At 39.4% G+C, this 24,692-nt stretch overlaps 1 protein-coding gene and 1 long non-coding RNA gene across 7 annotated transcripts in view; one reads left to right on the top strand and one right to left on the bottom strand.

The window, feature by feature from the left end:
• The window catches only part of LOC309658879, a 294,436-nt gene that overhangs the window by 122,545 nt on the left and 147,199 nt on the right, over positions 1 to 24,692 (bottom strand). The window lies entirely within an intron of this gene.
• CTXN3 (cortexin 3) lies at positions 471 to 19,502 on the top strand. 6 transcript variants are annotated; one of them, XM_082457956.1, is made up of 3 exons: positions 471 to 1,044; positions 5,947 to 6,161; positions 12,401 to 19,502. In XM_082457956.1, exon 3 carries the CDS (start codon positions 12,491 to 12,493, stop codon positions 12,734 to 12,736), a length of 246 nt encoding a protein of 81 aa, XP_082314082.1. In that variant the 5' UTR covers positions 471 to 1,044; positions 5,947 to 6,161; positions 12,401 to 12,490; the 3' UTR covers positions 12,737 to 19,502. The 6 variants fall into 6 exon arrangements, with proteins under 6 accessions (XP_082314082.1, XP_082314083.1, XP_082314081.1 ...); XM_082457955.1 differs by lacking the exon at positions 471 to 1,044 and adding an exon at positions 1,060 to 2,166 and having other exon boundaries at positions 2,649 to 6,161; XM_082457957.1 differs by lacking the exon at positions 5,947 to 6,161.

Below are 24,692 nucleotides of genomic sequence, written 5' to 3'. Positions count from 1 at the left end.
ATACATAAATAAATGAACAAATAATTAAATAGAAGTTAGCAATACAAATGAATAAACAGATAACGTATAAAATAGACACTGTCTGCATGTTATGGGAAAACCAGGGCGATAGTTTAGATTCCACGGCACTGTGTGTGATTACAAGAAATCAGATTTTAAGTGCACACAAGATGTTTGAGGAGGATGGAGAAGGATCAGCTTTACTTATACGCAGAATGGACTACAGCCCTTGAGGGGAGATTCTGGGTGTGTGAGGAAGCCTCTGTTCTCAAAGAATTATCCCCCCATTTGCTGCTGGTACTTAGGATAACACTGTAAAGAGACTCATTGGGTTTCAGGCAAGATTTTTATTTATTTTTTTTAATGTTTTGCTCATACTAGACTGACCGTCTTTGCAAAGAGAAATTGCACATAGTTAAAACAACATGCGCATGGTTAAACAGTCAAATTGCTTAGAAAGGCTTATGGTTAAACAGTCAAATTGCTTAGAAAGGCTTATGCTGAAAAGTAGCTACTCTGTGCACTGCTCATCTCTTAGGTCTAACCCCAGGGAGAACGAAATTTTAACAGTTGCCCTTTTTAGTTCTCTTGATTTTTTAAATTAAATAATCGATCTCACTCTTGCCTATTTGGTCAACGTTGACATCCTCTATTCTGTTCCTGCCGTCATAAGTGATGATTTCCCTCAGTCCCCACCACCACCCATCTTGATAGCTACATCAGGATTCCTGGCCCACTAGTTAGTTACCTCTACAACCTGGGAGGGCAGAGGGGTCACTCATTTGTCCCCAGGCCTTCCACTTCTTCTTATTTTTAGCCCCTCTTCTCTTCCTGACCTTAGTCTTCCCTGCTGCACGGTCACCTCCTATGCAGCTGCAGCCTCCGGTGCATGTTTTCTAAGCTTGGCGTCACCAGCCAGCACTCCTCCATCCACTCTCCTCTCCCAGAAATAGACCAGGCTTTACTCTGCCTCTTGCTCTGCCCTGTTGTCTTTACCACTATGGGCTTTTATTATGGTCGTGTTTACTACCACTGTAACAGGAGGTAAGAAGGGGAGGAAGGAGGGAAGGAAGAAAGAGGAGATGCATGTATTTTGAATGGGCATTTCAGCCAGGGGTTCTCAGAGCAGGATATATGCATTTTTCTAATGATGGGTCCATGCATTCAATCCGTTTTTTCAAAGAGGTCTGTGATACCCCAAATTTTAAGCTTAAGGTTCTTTCCTCACAGAGTTAAAATGCCTAACATGGCCAAATATTCAAGCAGAGGAAAAAAAACATTGAACTATGTTACTTTCAAAGTATAGACTTCATACGCACTACATCATTAATCCTATTGGTTTCTTATTCAAAATACAGATTCTTGGCCTTACTGAATTAAATAATCTGGACGCGGGCCCCTCAAATCTGCATGCTTAACAAGCTTGTAATGTAATTTAATATTAATACTAATTTATTTTATTTATAAGTGAATTGATGTAATTTAATATTAATAACAGAAACAGATGATTTATAACATTTATGTACTTGCTATACATAAACATTTAATATGTATTATTTAAAGGCAAAATTATAGATGGTAGGCCTCTTATCAAGGTTTGGAATGTAGAATTGAAAGAGAAACGTGTACGTTCATTATGTGCCTTTTAACATAATATGCTATATGACTGGAACTTTTGATTGATCTCGTTGAAATATTTGTAAACTTAAATATTTTTTCAAGCAGCAGCTGATTACATACATAATCTATCAAATGCTGAGGCAGCTGAAATTTGCAGTCAGTAATCACACACCATAACTTCTGCTTATTACCACTTTCTCAGCCTCCTTTCATAATTTCTATAAGTTTATAGATATCAGAAATTGAGATTGGTTTTTCATAATTTTTCAACACGAATTTTTAAACTACTTCATAGGATTTTTTTCTCCTCTGTTTTCAAATTAACTTTACAGTGGCAAGATTTTTAGTTCCAGAATTTTGTCAGGTATAAAAGTCAGGCTAAAAGGTCAGTAATTCTCAGGTACTTTCTATTTCATTTTCTAAATCATCTTAATGTTCTAAGTTGCTTAATCCTCAAATTGTCCATGCAGCTTCTCTTCTAAAATGCAGCTGTTGAACAGAAGGAAAGAACAATGCCAAATGACAGCATAAAGATTCAGAGGGATGGTTTGTATAAAACTCTAATTGGCACTTTATATGACATTTTAAAGGCATTAAGTATTTCAAAGTCATTAAGAAAATTGTTATTATTGCACAAGTCATTTTAAAAGAATAAATTTACCCACCAGGCTATTAACTCCTCAGTGTGAATTTCCTTTGAACAGTGAATAATCCATAGTGATGTTCTTACACTTTCATACTGTAATTAGAATAACTTAAATTTTACAAATATTGTCTCTAAATAAAATTAATACAATGTATCTTGTGAAGTTGTTCCTTTTTAGGGTTGGACATCAGATTTTTCATGAGCATGATGTATTTCCTTCCCATATGCTTTATTATTTTTGAGTTAGAAAGGAATAAATAAACAAATGATAATTTTTTGGGCAATCTGTAATCCTGACAAGTATAAAGTTCTGTCAGTGTTTTCCTTCTTTCAAAGGTAATTCCACTGAGTCACGCATTGTTTGTCTCCCATTTTCATTTAGAATACTCCTCTGTTCCAGCTTCATTGGCTAATTGAGTATTCACCATACCACAGATGCGATGTGTACAGAAATGCATTCAAGAAAAGATTAAACCAGGAGGCTGCCAATTTGCAGTTGGACTTTAACCTGCTTGCTCTTAATAATGCTTGAATATAGATCCTAATTTATAGGCTTGGTGTGAATAGTATTAAACCTTCCTGACTATTCCCTTGCACTTTGAATGTTCACTGACCTGTGAAGATAGCCAAGTGGATAAACTTATACTTAGACCCAGCAAATCAGAGGGCTATTAGAAATTGAGCTAATCTCGATTTTTCTTTTTAACTTCATGTTACATATGTATTGATTTTTTTTAAACTAAGAAGACTTAAAAATAAAAATGACACACTTAAACTGACTTTCAATTCTTTTTTAATGAATTGACAGTGATGGAGTCATTAATGTATATCCTAGTCTGCCTGTTTTTACATCCTCAATTTCACATTTTCTGGTAGTCACATGAGTTACACTTGGCTTGAGCCTAGGAAGGCAAAAGAGAGACTCTAAAGGCAGAAGGCACCAAAGAAGAGGGGCTCTAAGGGCTGAGATGTCAGTTCCTGCCACTCCATCCATCTTGCTCTGTGTATTCTTTTATCTGGACCTTCCTTGAAGAGCGTGGTCAGCCATGTCCAATGTTGCCACAGAGAACAAGGAAGATTAATGCTAAAGGTTTTTTTGGTTTTGGTTTCTGTTTTTTTGCTTGAGGCAATTAGAAGCCACAGATAACCTTGTGAAATCAGGTCCTGTAGAGAGGTAAGGACATAATTCAGATGCCTGCTGGGAGAGTAGTGAAGGGGAGGTAAGGAAGTGGGAAATAGTGGTGGAGGTGGGCTCATCTGTCAGGAAGCTTAGCAACCACTGCTAGAAAGTGAGCTCCTGGGGCCCCTTACCAGGGAACCTCCTAGAGTTGTGCAGTGCACAGTCTGAACCAAGTCAAGCAGGGACCTAGTAGTACCCATAGCTTTTATTCTTTGCAACACTGAACACAGAACATAACTGACCCTTAACGAATGAACTTAATGAATGTTCCTTGAATGACATCAAAGAAAAATGTACCCAAAAGAAGGAAGAAAAGATTTTTTACCAAGAATCTAGTGATGAAAATGAAAAGAAAATCATGTTTCTGTTTTGAAGATTATACCAAGAATCAATTCAATTTTATTTTGAGAATTAGGCAGAGTCAGAAAGAAACATAATGATAGTAATAATAGCACAGCCTTGTGTTGGCATAAAGCTTGACTGCTCATGAACCTTTTTTTTCATATTCGCCATTTATTTCTTTATGAAAAAGTACAGCATAGGATATTTAGGAAAGAACTGTAACCTAAAGAACATTAAAAGGGAAACAAAAGGTAGGAAAAGAGAAGGTAGGGAAAGTTCTTAAAACAGATTTCCAACAATATCAACTCATGGTGTTGTGTAGTAAAAAGAAAGATTGAATTGACACCAAGGAATAACCCTGGGATCAGAATGGATCAGAGAAGCATAGCATATATAACCTATGAAATCATCCTATTTCATCACAATTTCGTGTTAGTCTGAAACATGAAACAGCTCTGTGTAGCCTCCTACGCTCCCCGTTTAAAGCTGGGCAAGAAAGCAGAAATTTGGGGAGGAATTCAGAGAAGAGCTATAAAGATTATTAATGGCTAAAGGACTAGGACCTACTGTGAAATGTTCAAAGAAATAAACTTTTTGTAAATCTTTATTCATTGCTTCAGAATTCATGATGAATGGAGTAGTGTAACTGCATGGGAGAGGGGCTGATACCAATCATTCCAATGATGATTATCCTATAAAAGAAATATCCAAACTTGGCTGGAAGATCTTTGTAGCAACAGATCTTCATCAAATGTTCTTTGGTTTACCTAGTTCAGCTTCCTTGGGGAAGCGCATTCTAACAGACTCTTGTGGTGGTTAACGATTGCAGCGGGAACAGAATAAAAAGAAAGGGGCCGACTCATTTAGACTAAGTAAGCAACGGAGGAGTTAGTTTAAACAGAGGTTGTCAGAGGGGGTTTTGGAATCTACTTCTCTGGAGAGTTTTAAAAATAGGCCAGGCACTCATCTCCCTGGGATGGCCTCAGCCTGCAGAGTAGCTAGAGGACAGCTACAGCCCTCCTGTGGTCCCTGCCACCTCTACCCACAGTGAGGCGACAGCAATATCTGCGGGGGCCTCCGGGCAGGGGAACCCGCAGTAATCCAGGCTCGTTTCTAACTAGAGTCCTTTCTTACCACATGGAACGACAAGTATATAAGTGAGGGTGAGGTCAGAATCCTCCCTGAACCACACTCTGTTAGCATTACTGAGACAGGGCGTTCTGTCCACCAGCACCGTCGGCTGAAAAGCATGAAGGACACCAGTTTGTACTGAATGGCAGTGCTCTGTTGGATTTCACTTGTTCCACTGTTGTGTGTGTGTGTGTGTGTGTGAAGATACAGTAAGTTACACTAATTGGAAAGGAATTTCAGTTAAAAATCTGGAAAACATCTGGGGAAAGAACCTTCATGTTTCTCGTGAGGTTAGGTTCTAATGCCAAGCATTTGATTCCGACATTAGATCCTAACATTTAGCATTTGAATTTCCTTGGGTCTGAGGCTTATCCAGGATTGTTGTCTCTTTGCTAGCAGATGGGGGTTTTCCTCTTAGAAAATGAGCTCCATTCCAGTCCCCTAGGGCTACTGGGTCACGGCCAGCTTCTCACAAGAGCAGAAGAGACAGCAGAGCTGACAGGCAAAGGCAGAGTTAGCTTTAAATACAATGCACCCCATCATTTGGTGGGTGGGTATTATTGCTAACTGTGCTTCCCCTTAAACAAAGAAAGTGGTGAGTTGCCAAAAAAAACAAGGATGTTCCATCTTAAGGATTAGGCTGAATTCTTTCCAGAGAAGCACTTTTTTTTTTTTTTTTTAAGATGAATTTTATCCTAAAATATTTTCCAAATTTATTCAGGCACTCTATCCAAGGAAAATAAGTATTGTGCTGTGTAACTAGAATCTTTAGAATCAGTGCAACTTTCTCTTAACAAAGGTCTATCTTTATTCATCAAGTGGTCTCTGATGGCCTGTGTGGGGTGAGGTGACTGCCAAGGTCACAGTTATGCAGGCTGGCCAAAGGACACACTGGATCTGGCCACCGACTGCCTAGTCAATTTACAAGCAGGTGGTAAAAATAGGATTTTGTTGTTTTTTAATTGTTCTTTCCTCAGTGCCCCTCATAATTGCTGCTTTTCTGAAAGGGCAATTTTGTTTTCTTTAGAAAAAGGAGTCTTCCCTTCATCTCCCAAATGCTAAGTTGACGCCCTTCCCTAGAAGTCTTGCCATTAATTAAGTTGGCCTGAAGGTCATAAACCATGATCAATATGGAGGCTGGTCGCTGCAAGGTGCTAATTAACATCCCCAGAGAGGAACAGTGTCAACAATCAATAGAGAACTGCAGAGCACTGGTAGATTGATGGCTTTGATTTTGAAAAGGTATGGGAGTGCCCTGTGATGTTTTCCCCCATACTCCTTTTGAATGTTAATGCTTTGCTGAAGATGATTTCAGACACACCGCTGGGATACTGCCTCTACTCACTGAAGCAGAATCCTCTGAAGAGTTGCTGAGGCAGAACCGAAATCATGGCTCGCCTCAGAGAAGCAGCTGTATTGGCCGCTAACGATGCCTCACGCAGAAAGAGGACGCTTCTTTAACTCGGGGTGTTAATGGGAAGTTTCTAAGCCTGAAAACAACAGCTTTAGCTCTGGGGTGTGCCATCAGCTGCTTGCAGCTTACCACTGTCTACTGCTTTAGCACAGCTTGGTCGGGAAGAATGGAAACTAAAGAGGCTTGTAACTACCTGTAACTGTTCCACCAGGAAATGGATCAAGTGTTTGTTCAGCCAGATCCAGGTATTTGACCAAAATCTGTATCTCTGATGGGCTAATTAAATGCTTTTCTCTAACTTTAAATATATGCATGAGCCACGATCGCATGGATGCCTTTTGGATCCAAGTTCTGAATTTAGATCTAGCTGTCAGATAAAGTCTAATTAAATAGTTGCTAGGTAAAGTTAATGCGAGCCGGTGAAATGTAATGATGCCTTTATTTTTAAAGCATGCTGAAGTTTATAATGCTACAGATACCGGATAAAGAGTAGTAAAACAGGCTTTTTTTCTTTGCTAAGCTGCAGTAAATTATTCTTGAAAGCTCTTTGCCCATTACAATGTATTCTTTTCTGTTCACCTAAAACATCCAACCTTCCAAAATGTAACAGGGATGTTCTAATTTGTTTACGAAGGATCACAACCCAACATAATGATAGTGCTGACCGTCCCTGGTGTCCCTGGGTGATGAGCAGTGTGTAGCCCTAGCCTTTTGAGGTATCAGCAAGCACTCTCTCTCACTAGGAAACACACAAGGAAAGGGAAAGAAAACTGAGTAGAACGGTAAGGTTTATTGTTTGAACTTAAAAGTTCCGGTTTGCTAGCGGTGCCTTTTGATACCCCCATTTACTGACTGGGCACTTGCACGGTATTTTTCTGTTGCCCTCAGCAAGGCTTCAACCTTGCCCTGCAGTGCCTTTAAAACTCTTTAAGCAGATGTTAGGAGGAAGATGAAGATAGGGAAGAAGTAAAACTGAGGTTAGGGCTCAGGCTGAAGACAAAGGTCTCCTGCTGACCAGCATGGTGAACCAGGTACAACAGGGTTCACTCCCAAACCCAAGCAGACGTGTCTGCAGGCTGACTTTGCAGGGATGGGCAGAGGAAACAGACTTCCTGGTGCAGTAGTGGGGGCTGGCAGCAGTTCTGAAACTGCCTGTTGACGTTTGTAGCTGACCACATTCGCTTGTCTTTAAAATCATTATTTATGGACTTTCTACTAGCCTTGGTCTATTTTTTAAGTGTTCAAAATATTACTCTTAACCATTCTGTGAATTCGGAAGCATCAGGGCTATTGTATTTGAACAGGAGTGCGGTATTTGGAAAAGAGGAATATGGAAGTAGCCATGTACTTATGTGAGCTGAGAAAATGGGGGGGGGGGTCGTGGTTAAAATGCAGGAAGTACTTAGAAAGAGCCAGGAAATCTTTACCTGAAGGTCTTGGCTGGCCACCAAGAGGGCCATGAATTCTTTGAATTTATAGGAAATATTTTGCACCTTCGCATATATATCCTGGAATGCAAGTTGCTGTTCACTGGATTCATCCACAGAATTTCCAAAAGAGATGAGGTGGCTTTGGTGGAGGGCTCACAATTGTGGGAGGAGATGTATAATAGGGTTGATGGGACGCTTACACGTCTGGGGTGGCTGGGTGGGATGGAGGTGGGGGAGTACCTCCAGACACTCCAGCTATACAAACAGCCATGCAGCTGAGGCTTTCTTTAGCTCAAAAAGTCCACAGTGATTCTATTCTGCCTCAGTCTCAGGATATGTATTACTTCAGTCATTAAAAGCCAGGTTAACATTTCAACAGCCAGTTTCAGAACTGTTGCAGGATAGTGCAGCACTTTGAGGAAGTTTGTCCCTGCCAGTCGTTGCAAATTCAGTCCTGCTTACCTAGCCAATTCCCTTCCTGTTACAGTCTACAGATTGGTCTCACCACGCTGCCAGATAAATATAAACAAGGTACACAGGATGTCTTTGTGGGACAAAGTATCCTGTCCATCATGTGTGAGTGTACACTGGACAAGCCTGTGAGTGTTCTTGCTCAATGGACGAACTGCTTTTTACAGCTACTTTTGAAAATATGTCAAGTCATATAACTAGGTTTGTGGCCCAGAAGTTTTAAAAATTAGGTACAGCAATTATGGGGTTTCGGAGTACTTAAAATACAGACTGCGTTGTTTCACTGTACCCTGCATGCCATTAACAGCTGAGGGATGACGACTTTCTACTGATTCCAACATTCTTTTGGGGGACGCTACTCTTTTGAATTTTATGATTTGAGGTGGTTTACTTACAATCTCCATTCCTGCCTGGAAAATTAGAAATAAATCTCATTTTGCACAAAAATCAGTTAAAGAGAAAACAGTCGCTCATCATCACCTATTTCTTGAACACTCACTACGTGCCAAGCAGGACTACACACGTACTGCATATACTGCAGCTGTTATTGCAGTTCATTGCGGGAGGGAGGGCGCCTGAGTTGAGGACCACAGAAGGGAGATGGTGAAATCAAATGCCTGTGTGTGGTTTCCCAGGACAAGGGGGCAAATGCACTGAACTGATTCTGTTGCTGCCACTTGAAAAATAAGACAAGAAACACGTCATTGCTTTAAGATAGATTTTCTCCAGATAAAATATTTTTTCTTACTGTGAAATTGTAAAATAAGATGCTAATGAGATGAAAAGTCTGAAGGACCCAAGCTTGAGATGGGTACGTGTTGACATTGATAGTTTCCATGTAAGACAATGGGATTTAGGATATTTTAAATGACTACCCTTCCCCACCAAAAAAGCAATATAGGTAAGAAAGGATTGACCCCTTAAACATAGGGAGAGTGCTTAATTCCAGCTGATTTCTATATTTTGGACCCATCAGCACTGAGGCCAAAGAAAATTAAAAAAACCAAACAACTGCTTCTTAAATCATGAGCTTTATGACTATTAAAATGTCATTGTGACCCAGACTTTTTGTGATTCTTTGAAACAAGATCTATTTCAAACACAGTGGTCTGACATCCCAATTAGGCTGGATGACATGTGCTTTTTTTCCCCTTCTCTGTATCAGCCGGCACCTCCAAGTTTGAATTCAGTTCCCTGGACTCTAAGGGGCCAGAGATTTGCTTCAACCTCCATTTAGAGAGCCAGTGACCCCAGAGCAGCAAGGAATTCCTCAAGGACCTTGTTGTTTAATAAGGGGAAGGTGACGAACACCGTGGAGACACGTCCTGTAATAGGTGCTGCCGCAGGATGCAGGTGAAATGCTGCTGGGGACAGAGCAGGAAGCCCTGGTGCCTTGGGTGAAGGGAGAGACTGAGGCTCCACCAAGGAGGTGGGATTTGGTGTGGACCCCGAGGGAGGGGGAGAAAGCCGAAGGTGGGAATAGGGCGAGGAGGAGAGCATCAGGCAGAGAGCATCATGACTCAAAGCTCAGAGGTGGGAAACCTGGAGGTGTTCAAAGAATAGCAGGTGTCAGGTGGAGCTGCAGAGCAGACAGAGTCAGGACGCTCTCCTTAGGTGTCTGCAGATCAATTACGTGTAAGTTTGTTTTTTGTCCACTGGTCATTTTACTCAAAACCAAATGTGATTTGATCTTTGTTGCTTTTTGAACTTATTTTGAAAATATAGTAATACCTTAGAAAAATTCCACTGTCAGAGTATATGATCTAATTTGTGGTCCAGAAAACAAGGGTATTGGGTCCATAAGGGGGTGAATGGGTGGGTTAGGGTCTTGGACATGGGAGCACATGGGTTTTCTGAGGGGAGGAGTGGTAAGACTTGAGCTTAGAATGATGAATCATGATGCAGTATAGAGGAAGTATGGGGAAAGAAAGAGGGGGCTTCTTTGCAAATTAACTAAAATGAGTGGCCGATAGTGAGAGGACCGTGGCTGGGATTGACTGCTCACATGGGGCTTCGTGACTGATTCAGGGTGTAAACACTTTGTGCACATCAGAGTTCAAGGAGCTTGGTTTGAGAGAAGGGATGTATTATATGACTTTTGAAAATGGGATCTTTTAACTAAGGTTCCCTTAGTCCATATTAAAATTAGACTTTATTTCCTGAGCACACACAAATGGACCCAGCAAAGGGAAGACAGGTGTGCTGCGTGATGGGGGAAGCCAGTCAGGATTAAAATACTGTCACGAGTAACTCTGGTCCTTCTTATACTTAAAATAACTGCCTTTTATTTTTATTAACACTGATGATAGTTGTGTCAAAATCTTTCAAAATAATTTACTCGCCCAAATTCCGCTGTTCATCTAAAAGAAACACTTCATTTTTTAGGTAAAAGCAATCGTGAACATTTCCTAAGAATCATTTCTACCAAAAAGGGACATTTTACTCTAAGACAGACATTTACAAAATTTAGAGGTCTTTGAATATTTTTGTACTGTGGTGGCCAAGTGATTACACGTATTTCTCTTTCTGCATCTTATTATACTGATGCTTCCTTTAACTTAAACATGCTGTTGAGCTTTCCAAATTTGTAAATTATTGATTAGCTGATTGCAGGTTTCAAATCAAGCAGGCTTTTCTAGAGATTTCGATCAGTCCCAGGCAAAATTGTGAAATAGTTGGCATTTCTTTCTGGATCTCTGGATCTCCATCTCCCTTTATAACCATCTCCTGCTCTTCTCATCTCTACCCAGTCTCCTTCATCCCTCCCCAGGACTCTCCTGCTGGACGATCTGCTCCTAGTACCCATGTCTGCTTTCCACAAGTCCTTTCTAGCAGCCCCTCACTCCCGGCAAGATATTCCTTCAATTTCCTTTCTATCTACCACGTTTCTCCCTCCTTCAAATAGGAACAGTATTCAAAGACAAATCCCTACTGTGTTAATGTGTCACTTTCCTTGGTAAAATACTGCAATTTAATAGAGACCTTTGATGATTTGACCAAATGAAGTTATTTTAATAGGAACTTGGGCACCACACAATATGCTGGGAAGGGAGAGGCTTACAGTTTATAAAGATTTGTAGAGTTCTCAAAATGCTTTCATCTCTATTTTCTCCTCAATTTGGTATATCTAAAAGGGGTTGGTGGTGAAAGGGTCAGAGAATAAGAGTATATATTTATATCTTAGCAGGCCTCTCAAAACACGTGATTAGGCTGCAAAGAGGGTTAACCATATCCTTGCACCTGCCTTGTAATCAGCATAGGGTGGTAAAATTGCAAATTAAAACTGAGTTTTAAATCATTCTAGTCGTGGCTTCCCTGTGAAGAAGTGAGACCCCAGACTCATTTATAGGGGGATGTGGCTGATAATGTGAATTGAGATGACTCGGTTATTTACTGGATCTTCTTGGAATGGTTGCCCATCAGTGCAACCCCCAAATAATTGTGTACCCGTTCTAAAACCTGAGTTATGGGATAAGCCTAGGAATTATAAGATGTTGAGCTAGGAGAAGAAGACTTGATACTTTGCCTTGTACAAAGGCCGAGGCTGGAGAAGACTGGTCCAGTGTGTCACGATGGCGCTCATTGAGTGGAGACCAGGGGTGGGAAGGGAGGAACTGAACAGGTATTGCTGTACTAATCAGCCAGCTTATGGCTAGGGAGTCATTAACACAGGCTCACAAGGTTCTGTACCCAGTTATCCACTGTTTTCATTGAACTTCACAGACTTAGCAATCTTTGTGTTGTAAATGTACACAGTTAATGGTCCTTATTTTTCTTCTATTTCCCATTTGGATTATGTAGTGTTTTCATAAAGAACTTCCTGAAAATGCATACCTGTCTCAGCTGTGTTGAGAACAGACAAAGTAAAGGGCTCTGGCTTCATTTGGGCTGGAGGGAAAATGGACATAGAATGGGATTTTAGTAAGTCAGTGGGGATGGAAGGGATCTAAGGGAGGGGTCCTCAATAGGATGTGAAAAGACAAGAGGGAACATGGTAGGCACTGCCTAGGCATCTATTCTTCTATCACTACATGACTTTCTTTTGGCTCAGCCCTTGGAGAAAGTTTAGAGATTCCTTCTTTTCTCTGAACAATATGATGGTGGGCCTAGAAATAAAGTTGCCCGTCGGTGTTTACTCTTTTTCCTTCCCTTTCTTTACTCTGCAGCTTCTTCAAGGTGCAACCACCATGATCTCAGCAGGCTGATGATGGAAGAGCAGGAACCTGGGAGACCCTGTGCTCTAGCTTCCCTGGACGATGGATGGAGGACCACCTGTCCCTTCACCCCTAGTGCCCCTTGGGAACATGTCATCAGATTCTAGCATGTCTCTGGAGCAGAAGACCACATTTGTTTTTGTGATTTTGTTGTTTATTTTCTTGGGCATCCTCATAGTCAGGTGCTTCCGGATTCTTCTGGACCCGTATCGGAGCATGCCAACCTCGACCTGGGCTGACGGACTTGAAGGCCTGGAGAAAGGGCAGTTTGACCATGCCCTTGCTTAACAGGAGAGGAGCAGGAACCCATCCTGAGGAGGAGAAACGCCTCATGTCTTGGCGCAGGATTCTCTTTAGTCAACGTTCTCAGCAACGCAAATTTTAACCGAATCTGGTTCTAGAACCACAATCCATTTATTCAGTGAACTTTTGAGGATATTGGAAATGGAGGTTTATATTCCTAACCCAAAATAGGAAGGTTTAAATTTCACTATTTACTCAATGAATGAATGTTGAATGTGTGTGATGGTGAAACTGAGAACATCTATAGTGACTTTGCCTAAAATGAAGCCCTACAGGACCTGACCAGAGAAAAAGACTAGAAATGATCTGATCTGAATCTGATGGCAGGGCCAAAAGAGACTTCCTTGTTCTAATCATGTCTCCCAGTTTGTTTTATTTTCATGGGAATCTGGGTCCTGGGCAGAGAATGAGGAAGAAGTTGCTGAGTGGACCCAAAGCAGGTACTTGTTTTCTCCTAAAGCAAAGAGCACTGGAGGGCAATAGGAATGCTTAGAAGAGGTGGTTGATCCCTGGAAAATATGGGTGAGGATGATGTCATTTTACTTTTCAAATAAAATTGAATTCAAAGGCTTATGGAGGTTTTAAAACTATTTACCAGGCCAAGTACATTCTAGGTATTCATATTAATAACATGCGTAGAGGTAGCTATACATAACCTGAATTTACTTTCTTTGCACAATTGGTTGAAATAATAGGTTGCAAGTACTACTTCAACTTTTCTTTTAAAGAAAAAGTTAATTGTTTAGAGGAGAAGACTTTTACAGTCTTAAGAGGAATGTGTGCTTATGACTGAATAGAAACCAAATAAAACTTTTCAAGAAACAGAAGTGTCTCCTCTGTTATTTCAGCGCTCTGGAGGCAGAGAGTGGCATCGAATACTGAGGACTAACTGTTCTGAGAAAGAGAGCAAAGACCACAAAAGGTCACGTAATTCATCCCTGTCCCATTTCAGGAAGGGCTCCCACAAATTTTTCTGACACGTAAGACCTTATTCTAAGCACTGTTTAAGTCCCCCCAAAAGAGAGATATGAAAACCTCTTATTCCAACTTCTGTACTGATAGGAAAAACTTGCATCTAAACTCTTTAGGTTGTATTTATAGTCTATGTCTTCTAATTTTCTCCTCAGCTAGCCATCATTTTTTACATTAAAAAAAGTTTAAAAAACCAACTGTGCCTAAAAAGACAGCCCTTAGTAAACCAGCTCCCTGTATCTCTCTTTTTTTTTTTTTTATTATTTTGGAGGTCCTTCTGCCCAGATTTCCCCCCTCCCCATGTTCCCTCTTGATTTTTTTTCATTAAAAAAAAAATAACAGCTTTATTAAAATATAATTCACATACCATAAAATTTAGCCTCTTAAAGTGTACAATTCATTGGTTTTTAGTATATTCACAGAATTTTGTGTGACCATCATTACAATATAATTCCAGAATTCTATACTCACCAGCAGTCACTTCCCATCCCTCTTTCTCTCAGAACCAATAATTTCTAATCCAGTAATTTCTAATCTATGGATTTGCCAATTCTGGACATTTCGTACTAATGGAATCAAAGAGTACATGGCCTTTTGTGTCTGGCTTCTTTCACTTAGCATGTTTTTAAAGTAGGTTCATCCATGTTGTAAAATGATCAGTACTTCATTTCTTTGTATGGCCAAATAACGTCCCGTTGTTTGGTTATACTACATTTTGTTTATTCATCATCTATCATGGTAATCTGTTGGCCAGTCTGAAGAATGCTGCTATGAACATATTTGTACATAATTTTGTATGGATATGTGTTTTCAGTTCTCTTGAGTAAATTCCTATGAGTGGATTTGCTAGGTCATATGTTAATTCTATGTTTAACTTTCTGAAGAACTGTGAGATTGTTTCCCAAAGAAGCTGCATTATTTTACATTCCCACTGGCAATGTATATACGTTTGGATTCTTTTCTTAACTCTTCCCAACTACTCAGATCTCTTCTTTAGCTATAGAATTTATAACTGAACACATCACTTCAAGAATGAGCCAGGTTAAAAAGAGAACCACCTCATAGTTTCTTCATGCTACAAGTTAATTGATGCCTTCAAAGATCCTTTGCTTCTAGATCTAAAACAAAACACTGATGCTGATCTCTGATCATCCTGTGCTCTATTAAGTCACCTGAGTATTTTTTCTGTCTTACTATTACATCTTTCTTTAACCCATTAATTATAAAGTTTTCTTTTTTCTTCAAATGTACCATGTCATGTGTATACTCATTTAATTTTTTTCCTATTTTTATGGGGAGTCTATTCAAACCCATTCAGGTATTTACTGAGCACCTGCTTTGAGCCTGGCATTTCTAGCACTGGAGAGAGAGGAAAAGTGCAGGGCTAGTTCTTGCTCTTGAGTAACTTTCTACCTCATTAAAGAGCTGAGAAATGCAAGAAGACATGCGTTTGAATCATTGTTCAAAGGACTGTGGCAACCTATGGTTCCTACACCATCAGCATCATCTGGGAGCTTAACAAAGATATATGATATGCCCCCCCCCACTAATTTTAGTATAAAAGGTGTATATGATCACAGTAAAAATGTAGAAACAATATGGAAAAATATAAAGTAAATAGCAAGAGTCAAAATTCTGCCTCCTTAGTTCATTCTATCGCCTCAGTTTCTCTGCCCTAGAGATTGATTCTGTAGAGGTGGGTCAGTGAACAAGTGCTTCACGAGATAGAATATGGGAGAGATGGATGTGGGCCCAGATAGTCAAGGAAATGTCCCAGGAAACAATGGCTCAGGTGAGGATGGTACATGTTTAAGTGCTTGGTATAAAGCTTTATGCAATGTAAGTTATTATTCTGAAATAAATTCTATCTTGACCTAAGAGGATGGACGTGTTTTAGATACGTGCAACGGAAGAGAGGAGGGAAAGCCACAGAAGAGGAGAAGGAGGTGTGGCTGTGGGGCTTTTAGGCAGGAGGGCAGCCTGGCTGAGAAGATAGCCGGAGGAGTAGCTGGAACTCGCAGAGGCAGGATGAGGGTGGAGCTGAACACCCAAAGGTCCTAAGAGTCAAAATGAAAGTGATTTCTTTCTCAAGAATCACTGTAGATTCTTGAGAAAGAAAATGACACGAGGAGTGGTGGTCAAGGCCGGTTTCAGTACCCTCCCTCGGGGCCACGCTAGGCTCTGCTTCTATAACGGGAACAGACTGAAATAGCCCTCCACGAGGCTTTTGAGAATACGACTGCCAGTAAGTGCCACAGGGCCTCCCAAAGCCTGCTCTTCTTTCTTTCCTCCCTTTATCCTCCTCTCTATTTTTGTTTTTTCCTTCTCAGATTACTGCTCCTTCTTCAACCACCCCCTCGCTGGGTCCCCCGTTCTCCACCCTCCATCGTCCAGAGCAAGAGACCAGAACAGGTGATAAAATGCTTTGGGCTGTTCAGGGTAAATTGATCCCTCCTGTGAGAAGTGCTAACTCTCTGTTTTAATTCCTCAGGGCTCCTTGGGGTGAACAGCGTATTCTCAAAAGGTCACAGAAGCCCTCTCTTTCCTGGCTACAGCAGTTACAGTGCCGCATTTTGCCTACCTTACAGGATATTTATAATGAGTGCAGCTGCCCTCTATCATGTATATCTGCATCCCAGGATGACAAAAATTACTTTCCCAAGGTCACTCTAGAATAGAGCTGACTTCTGATTCAGAAAAATGTGGCACACTCATTCTCAGTCTGGGCTCTGACTGGTTTGTTCTCCCAAGAGACCCCAAGTTCTAGATCAACATTTCTCCCTCCAAGAGACATCTTTATTAAAACATCTTAAATACTGTAAAGTAAGTCTAATATGGGGTTTGAAGGAGATTAACTTGACTCCTGCTGTTAAACTAATGAACATTCCAAGTGAGATCATTCTTTTACTATATTTAAGGGTTAAAGCTGAAACAAAATAAGCAACAGCTTTTAGAGGCAGAAATTAGAGCAGATCCTTATGTATGCAGGAAAAAAATATGTATCCAAGTTCGTTTTTTATTGAATTCATTTCATAGTGGTTTTTTTTTAATTTTTGAATTTTACTTATTTTTTTATATAGCAAGTTCTTAATAGTTATCAATTTTATACATATTAATGTATATATGTCAATCCCAATCTCCCAATTTATCACACCACCACCCCCCTCTGCCACTTTCCCCCCTTGGTGTCCATACATTTGTTCTCTACATCTGTGTCTCTATTTCTGCCCTGCAAACCGGTTCGTCTGTATCATTTTTCTAGGTTCCACATATATGTGTTAATATACAATATTTGTTTTTCTCTTTCTGACTTACTTCACTCTGTATGACAGTCTCTAGATCCATCCATGTCTCTACAAATGACCCAATTTCGTTCATTTTTATGGCTGAGTAATATTCCATTGTATATGTACCACATCTTCTTTATCCATTCATCTGTCAATGGGTATTTGGGTTGCTTCCATGACCTGGCTATTGTAAATAGAGCTGCAATGAACAGTGGGGTGCATGTGTCTTTTTGAATTATGGGTTTCTCTGGATATATGCCCAGTAGTGGGATTGCTGGGTCATATGGTAGTTCTATTTTTAGTTTTTAAATTTTATTTATTTATTTATTTATTTATTTTTGGCTGTGTTGGGTCTTCGTCTCTGTGTGAGTGTTTTCTCTAGTTGTGGCAAGCGGGGGCCACTCTTCATCGTGGTGCGTGGACCTCTCACTATGGTGGCCTCTCTTGTTGTGGAGCACAGGCTCCAGATGCGCAGGGTCAGTAGTTGTGGCTCACAGGCCTAGTTGCTCCGCGGCATGTGGGATCTTCCCAGACTAGGGCTCGAACCCGTGTCCCCTGCATTAGCAGGCAGGTTCTCAACCACTGCGCCACCAGGGAAGCCCTATTTTTAGCTTTTAAAGGAACCTCCATACTGTTCTCCACAGTGGCTGTATCGATTTACATTCCCACCAACAGTGCAAGAGGGTTCCCTTTTCTCCACACCCTCTCCAGCATTGTTGTTTGTAGATTTTCTGATGATGCTTATTCTAAGTGGTGTGAGGTGATACTTCATTGTAGTTTTGCTTTGCGTTTCCCTAGTAATTAGTGATGTTGAGCAGCTTTTCACGTGCTTCTTGGCCCTCTGTATGTCTTCTTAGGAGAAATGTCTATTTACGTCTTCTGCCCATTTTTTGATTAGGCTGTTTGATTTTTCATATTGAGCTCCACGAGCTGTTTATATATTTTGGAGATTAATCCTTTGTCCATTGATTGATTCATTTGCAAATATTTTCTCCCATTCTGAGGTTTGTCTTTTTGTCTTGTTTGTTGTTTCCTTTGCTTTGCAAAAGCTTTTAAGTTTCATTAGGTCCCATTTGTTTATTTTTGTTTTTATTTCCATTACTCTAGGAGGTGGATCAAAAAAGATCTTGCTGTGATTTATGTCAGAGTATTCTTCCTATGTTTTCCTCTAAGAGTTTTATAGTGTCCGGTCTTACATTTAGGTCTCTAATCCATTTTGAGTTTATTTTTGTGTATGGTGTTAGGGAGAGTTCTAATTTCATTCTTTTACATGTACCTGTCCAGTTTTCCCAGCACCACTTATTGAAGAGACTGTCTTTTCTCCATTGTTTATCCTTGCCTCCTTTGTCATAGATTAGTTGACCATAGGTACGTGCGTTTACCTCTGGTCTTTCTATCCTGTTCCATTGATCTATATTTCTGTTTTTGTGCCAGTACCATACTGTCTTGATTACTGTAGCTTTGTAGTATAGTCTGAGGTAAGGGAGTCTGATTCCTCCAACTCTGTTTTTTTCCCTCAAGACTGCTTTGGCTATTCAGGGTCTTTTGTGTCTCTGTACAACTTTAAAGAATTTTTCTTCTAGTTCTGTAGAAAATGCCATTGGTAATTTGATAGGGATTGCATTGAATCTGTAGATTGCTTTGGGTAGTAGAGTCATTTTCACAGTGTTGATTCTTCCAATCCAAGAACATGGTATATCTCTCCATCTGTTTTTATCATCTTTAATTTCTTTCATCACTGTCTTATAGTTTTCTGCATACAGGTCTTTTGTCTCCCTAGGTAGGTTTATTCCTAGGTATTTTTTTGTTGTTGTTGCAGTGGTAAATGGGAGTGTTTCCTTAATTTCTCTTTCAGATTTTTCATCATTAGTGTATAGGAATGCAAGTGATTTCTGTGCATTAATTTTGTATCCTGCAACTTTACCAAATGCATTGTTAGCTCTAGTAGTTTTCTGGTGGCATCTTTAGGATTCTCTATGTATAGTATCATGTCATCTGCAAACAGTGACAGTTTTACTTCTTTTCCAATTTGGATTCCTTTTATTTCTTTTTCTTCTCTGACTGCTGTGGCTAGGACTTCCAAAACTATGTTGAATAATAGTGGTGAGAGTGGACATCCTTGTCTTGTTCCTGATCTTAGAGGAAATGCTTTCAGTTTTTCACCATTGAGAATGATGTTTGCTGTGGGTTTGTCGCATATGGCCTTTATTATGTTGAGGTAGGTTCCCTCTATGCCCACTTTCTGGAGGGTTTTTATCATAAATGGGTGTTGTATTTTGTCAAAAGCTTTTTCTGCATCTATTGAGATGATCATATGGTTTTTCTTCTTCAATTTGTTAATATGGTGTATCACATTGATTTGAATATATTGAAGAATCCTTGCATCCCTGGGATAAATCCCACTTGATCATGGTGTATGATCCTTTTAATGTGTTGTTGGATTCTGTTTGCTAGTATTTTGTTGAGGATTTTTGCATCTATATTCATCAGTGATATTGATCTGCAATTTTCTTTTTTTGTAGTATCTTTGTCTGGTTTGGGGCTCAGGGTGATGGTGGCCTCATAGGATGACCTTGGGAGTGTTCCTTCCTCTGCAATTTTTTGGAAGGGTTTGAGAAGGATGGGTGTTAGCTCTTCTCTAAACGGTTGATAGAATTCACCTGTGAAGCCATCTGGCCCTGGACTTTTGTTTGTTGAAAGATTTTTAATCACAGTTTCAATTTCATTACTTGTGATTGGTCTGTTCATATTTTCTATTTTTTCCTAGTTCAGTCTTAGAAGGTTATATCTTTCTAAGAATTTGTCCATTTCTTCCAGGTTGTCCATTTTATTGGCATAGAGTTGCTTGTAGTAGTCTCTTCAGATGCTTTGTATTTCTGCAGTATCAGTTGTTACTTCTCTTTTGATTTGAGTCTTCTCCCTCTTTTTCTTGATGAGTCTGGCTAATGGTTTATCAATTTTGTTCATCTTCTCAAAGAACCAGCTTTTAGTTTTATTGATCTTTGCTATTGTTTTCTTTGTTTCTATTTCATTTATTTCTGCTCTGACCTTTATGATTTCTTTCCTTCTACTACCTTTGGGTTTTGTTTGTTCTTCTTTCTGTAGTTCCTTTAGGTGTAAGGTTAGATTGTTTATTTGTGATTTTTCTTGTTTCTTGAGGTAGGCTTGTACTGCTATAAACTTCCCTCTTAGAACTGCTTTTGCTGCATCCCATAGGTTTTGGATTGTTGTGCTTTCATTGTAAATTGTCTCTAGGTACTTTTTGATTTACTCTTTGATTTCTTCAGTGATATCTTTGTTATTTAGTAACGTATTGTTTAGCCTCCATGTGTTTGTGTTTTAACGTTTTTTTCCCCAGTAATTGATTTCTAATCTCATAGCATTGTGGTCAGAAAAGATGCTTGATATGATTTCAGTTTTCTTAAATTTACTGAGGCTTGATCTGTGACCCAAGATGTGATCTATTCTGGAGAATGTTCCATGTGAACTTGAGAAGAAAGTGTAATCTGCTGTTTTTGGATGGAATGTGCTATAAATATCCATTAAATCTATCTGGTCTGTTGTGTCATTTAAAGCTTGTGTTTCCTAATTAGCTTGCTGTTTGGATGATCTGTCCATTGGTGTAAGTGAGGTGTTAAAGTCCCCACTATTATTGTGTTACTGTTGATTTCCTCTTTTATAGCTGTTAGCACTTGCCTCATGTATTGAGGTGCTCCTATGTTGGGTGCATATATATTTATAATTGTTATATCTTCTTCTTGGATTGATCACTTGATCACTATGTAGTGTCCTTCCTTGTCTCTTGTAACATTCTTTATTTTAAAGTCTATTTTATCTGATATGAGTACTGCTACTCCAGGTTTCTTTTGATTTCCATTTGCATGTAATATCTTTTTCCATCCCCTCACTTTCAGTCTGTATGTGTCCCTAGGTCTGAAGTGGGTCTCTTGTAGACACCATATATATGGGTCTTATTTTTGTATCCATTCAGCGAGCCCGTGTCTTTTGCTTGGAGCATTTAATCCATTTACGTTTAAGGTAATTATCAATATGTATTTTCCTATGACCATTTTCTTAATTGTTATGGGTTTGTTTTTGTAGGTCCTTTTCTTCTCTTGTGTTTCCCACATAGAGAAGTTCCTTTAGCATTTGTTGTAGAGCTGGTTTGGTGGTGCTGAATTCTCTTAGCTTTTGCTTGTCTGTAAAGCTTTTGATTTCTCTGTCGAATCTGAATAAGATCCTTGCCAGGTAGAGTAATCTTGGTGGTAGGTTCTTCCCTTTCATGACTTTAAATATATCATGGTACTCCCTTCTGGCTTGTAGAGTTTCTGCTGAGAAATCAGCTGTTAACCTTATGGGAGTTCCCTTGTATGTTATTTGTCATTTTTCCCTTGTTGCTTTCAATAATTTTTCTTTGTCTTTAATTTTTGTCAGTTTGATTACTATGTGTCTCAGCGTGTTTCTCCTTGGGTTTATCCTGCCTGGGATTCTCTGTGCTTCCTGGACTTGGGTGGCTATTTCCTTTTCCATGTTAGGGAAGTTTTCGACTATAATCTCTTCAAATATTTTCTCGGGTCCTTTCTCTCTCTCTTCTCCTTCTAGGACTCCTATAATGCGAATGTTGTTGCATTTAACGTTGTCCCAGAGGTCTCTTAGGCTGTCTTCATTTCTTTTCATTCTTTTTTCTTTATTCTGTTCCGTGGCAGTGAATTCCACCATTCTGTCTTCCAGGTCACTTATCCGTTCTTCTGCCTCAGTTATTCTGCTATTGATTCCTTCTAGTGCATTTTTCATTTCAGTTATTGTATTGTTCGTCTCTGTTTGTTTGTTCTTTAATTCTTCTAGGTCTTTGTTCTTTAATTCTTCTAAGTCTTTGTTAAACATTTCTTGCATCTTCTCGATCTTTGCCTCCATTCTTTTTCTGAGGTCCTGCATCATCTTCACTATCATTATTCCGAATTCTTTTTCTGGAAGCTTGCCTATCTCCACTTCATTTGGTTGCTTTTCTGGGGTTTTATCTTGTTCCTTCATCTGGTACATAGCCCTATGCCTTTTCATCTTGTCTATCATTCTATGAATGTGGTTTTAGTTCCGCAGGCTGTAGGATTGTAGTTTTTCTTGCTTCTGCTGTCTGCCCTCTGGTGGATGAGGCTATCTAAGAGGCTTGTCTCATTTCATAGTGTTTTACTGAAACACTGAAGCTTTTATATTATATTGATAAATTTGGTTTGATGAGAAATTTTACTTGTCCACCATAAATCATCTAAAAAATCCTTGTAGTTTGAAGATGTCAGCTTTCAGAATTGACATGTAAAATATTGAAACACAATTATTTTCAAAAAATATTTTAAGCTCCAAAGCATTGAATAAATTCTACCTGATTTGTGAGATCGGAGATGTATGTCTTCTGAGACAAATTATGCAAAGGGGGATGTGTCAATTATTGATTCATCACAAAGTGCAGAGCTGTGATCTCCAGAAAATATGCTCAAATCCCTATATGTGCATATGTAATGTGGATCAAACTGGCCCACGCCAGAAGAGGTTAGTTATTTGCTTGTTTTGAGATGCAAAAGAAGGACCGTCTAAACTTTGTGTCTCCTGTTACTTAAAAGAATAAATGAATTCTTTCCAGATAGCTGTCTACCTCTTCAGGAGCAAGTCCTCCCCATCCTTACAGCTTGCTCTGGCCTGATGAGTCAGCACCCAACCCTTCAGCCAGTCTGGGGCCCTTACCAAAGTCACTTTTTAGAATAGGATTCCCTGCTGAATTTATAATAGAATGGAACTTTCACTTCCAGTTTCCTGCCATAAACTATATTTATGTCTTGTCACAACAAACACCACAAGATATTCTTATGTAATTCCATCCCATAGACTTTTCCAGTATCCTGATTGATGTGTCTATGCTTTAGCCTCAGAGAGATTCCCTTAATCCATCTTTCAAAGGGAATTTCCACTTTTTTTCTTCTAAGATTCCCATTATTTTCTTCTACGCCCTATTACATTCTTAGAGCTCTGAATTTTAGCCAGCTTTTAAGAAAGCAGTTCTTCCTGGATTCTTTGGAGTTTGCAAAGCTGGAAAGAAACGCTGCTGTCATCTATTTCAACCCCCCTTACTTTTCATATAAAGAAATAGAGAGGCAAAGAGGTCAAATGGCATACCCACAGTCATGTCTCCACCCATAGTTGTGTAATCTTACATATGTGGTGTGTGTGCACATGAATTCAAACAGAATGAGCAGTTAATAAATCTATGAAGTGAAAAATGTCCTTTTGCTAATTGACATGAGAATTATTCTTAAATAATCTCTTTTTATTTGGAGCGGGGAAGACACTTGTGTGTTTCTTAAAAACAACCCTATGGACAACATATTTTCCTTTGGGATATACCCACGCTCCAGTTTAGGCGTCTGGATAACCAGAAGTATTTCCAGGTAGATTATAAAGGATTCCTTAGCAAAGATTCTCTTCTCTAGACAAAGGATAATCAATCTAGGAAAAGCCTTCAAAGTTTCTTTATTTCCAAATAGACCCTTGAGCTGTTTTTCTTAGCTGAAGAGACCCACCAAGGGAGATTACAACATAAAGTTCATAAACGCTTTGAATACAGCCCTGTCTCTGGTTTATCAAAGAGATGTCTGGGTCCTCTTAGGACATAGATAGAACTTCAGAAGTTATACAATGAAGTATTTCAAGTTTGAAAGTACCCTTTATCCTTCTCTGTCATGCATTTTTTCCTAGTTTCCTCACTTCTTTCTTTCCCTCTGTTTTCTGATAAGTGGAGTGCTGGAAGAAGCTTAATGCAACATTAAATTCAGTACTTCTCTGGTATATGAATATTTCTTCAATAGTCACAACAAACGGCTGCCTGATTTCTGCCTCAACATGCCTAACTTCTTAAGGAGTCCATCCCATTTTGAGCTTGTTCTGTTTTATATAAAATATTTTTTAACCTACTATAAACTTGTATTTTGGCAATTTTCACTAATTGGACACTGTTTTTTTCTTCTGAAGTGACAGATTTCTAATATTCTTTAACAGGAAAACCCTCGAGATATAGTTATTGTTGAACGAAAATTCTCCATGGATCCCTCCTCTTTTTGCATGTCTTTCCAGCCAAGTCACTGACAGCATTTTGTTCTTTTCAAAGATATTTGTTTAGAGATCATATCTCCTTTTCCCTAATAAGATGGTTAGGCAGATTTGCTTGTAGCCTATTATAAAATATTGGGATTTCCTAACTCGGGGTTCCTCTCCTATAAGGCAGCCCACTGTGTGTGCAAGCATTAACTGGTCTGATTTGCATTGCCCTATGGGAACTGGGCTAAGAAACTGATGCAGGGAAGTGTTGATACTCTGGGTACTATGATTGCTGTGAGTAATGAACTTCTACCAGCATCCATGAAACTATGTCAGGCTAACATGTCAGCTTGCAAGTATGGTCAAATTTCATCTCCTTCAGAGTTTTTGACAGTTACCATTATTCCCCGAGGATAAAAAACTCCACTTCCTTCAACCATCCTTCATCTTGTCATAAGTTTTGAATCATCTCTTGTTCTTATCAAACATTCTGGATGCTCTTCAGTTTAACTATGTCCCTGCTGCATAGAAAGGAAAATAATAGCCCATATGTGGCTGACTAAAATGAGTAAAACCAAATTATGATTTATTTCATTCTG

This window comes from Balaenoptera physalus (assembly GCF_965194825.1).
Source record: "Balaenoptera physalus genome assembly, chromosome: 3".
Classification (NCBI taxonomy): domain Eukaryota; kingdom Metazoa; phylum Chordata; class Mammalia; order Artiodactyla; family Balaenopteridae; genus Balaenoptera; species Balaenoptera physalus.
The sequence above is the reverse complement of the archived record's forward strand: the minus strand, read 5'-3'. Positions and strand labels throughout refer to the sequence as shown.

Coding starts and splice junctions, on each gene's coding strand:
- CTXN3 (XM_082457957.1), top strand. CDS start 12,491: ATGGATGGAGGACCACCTGTCCCTTCACCCCTAGTGCCCCTTGGGAAC.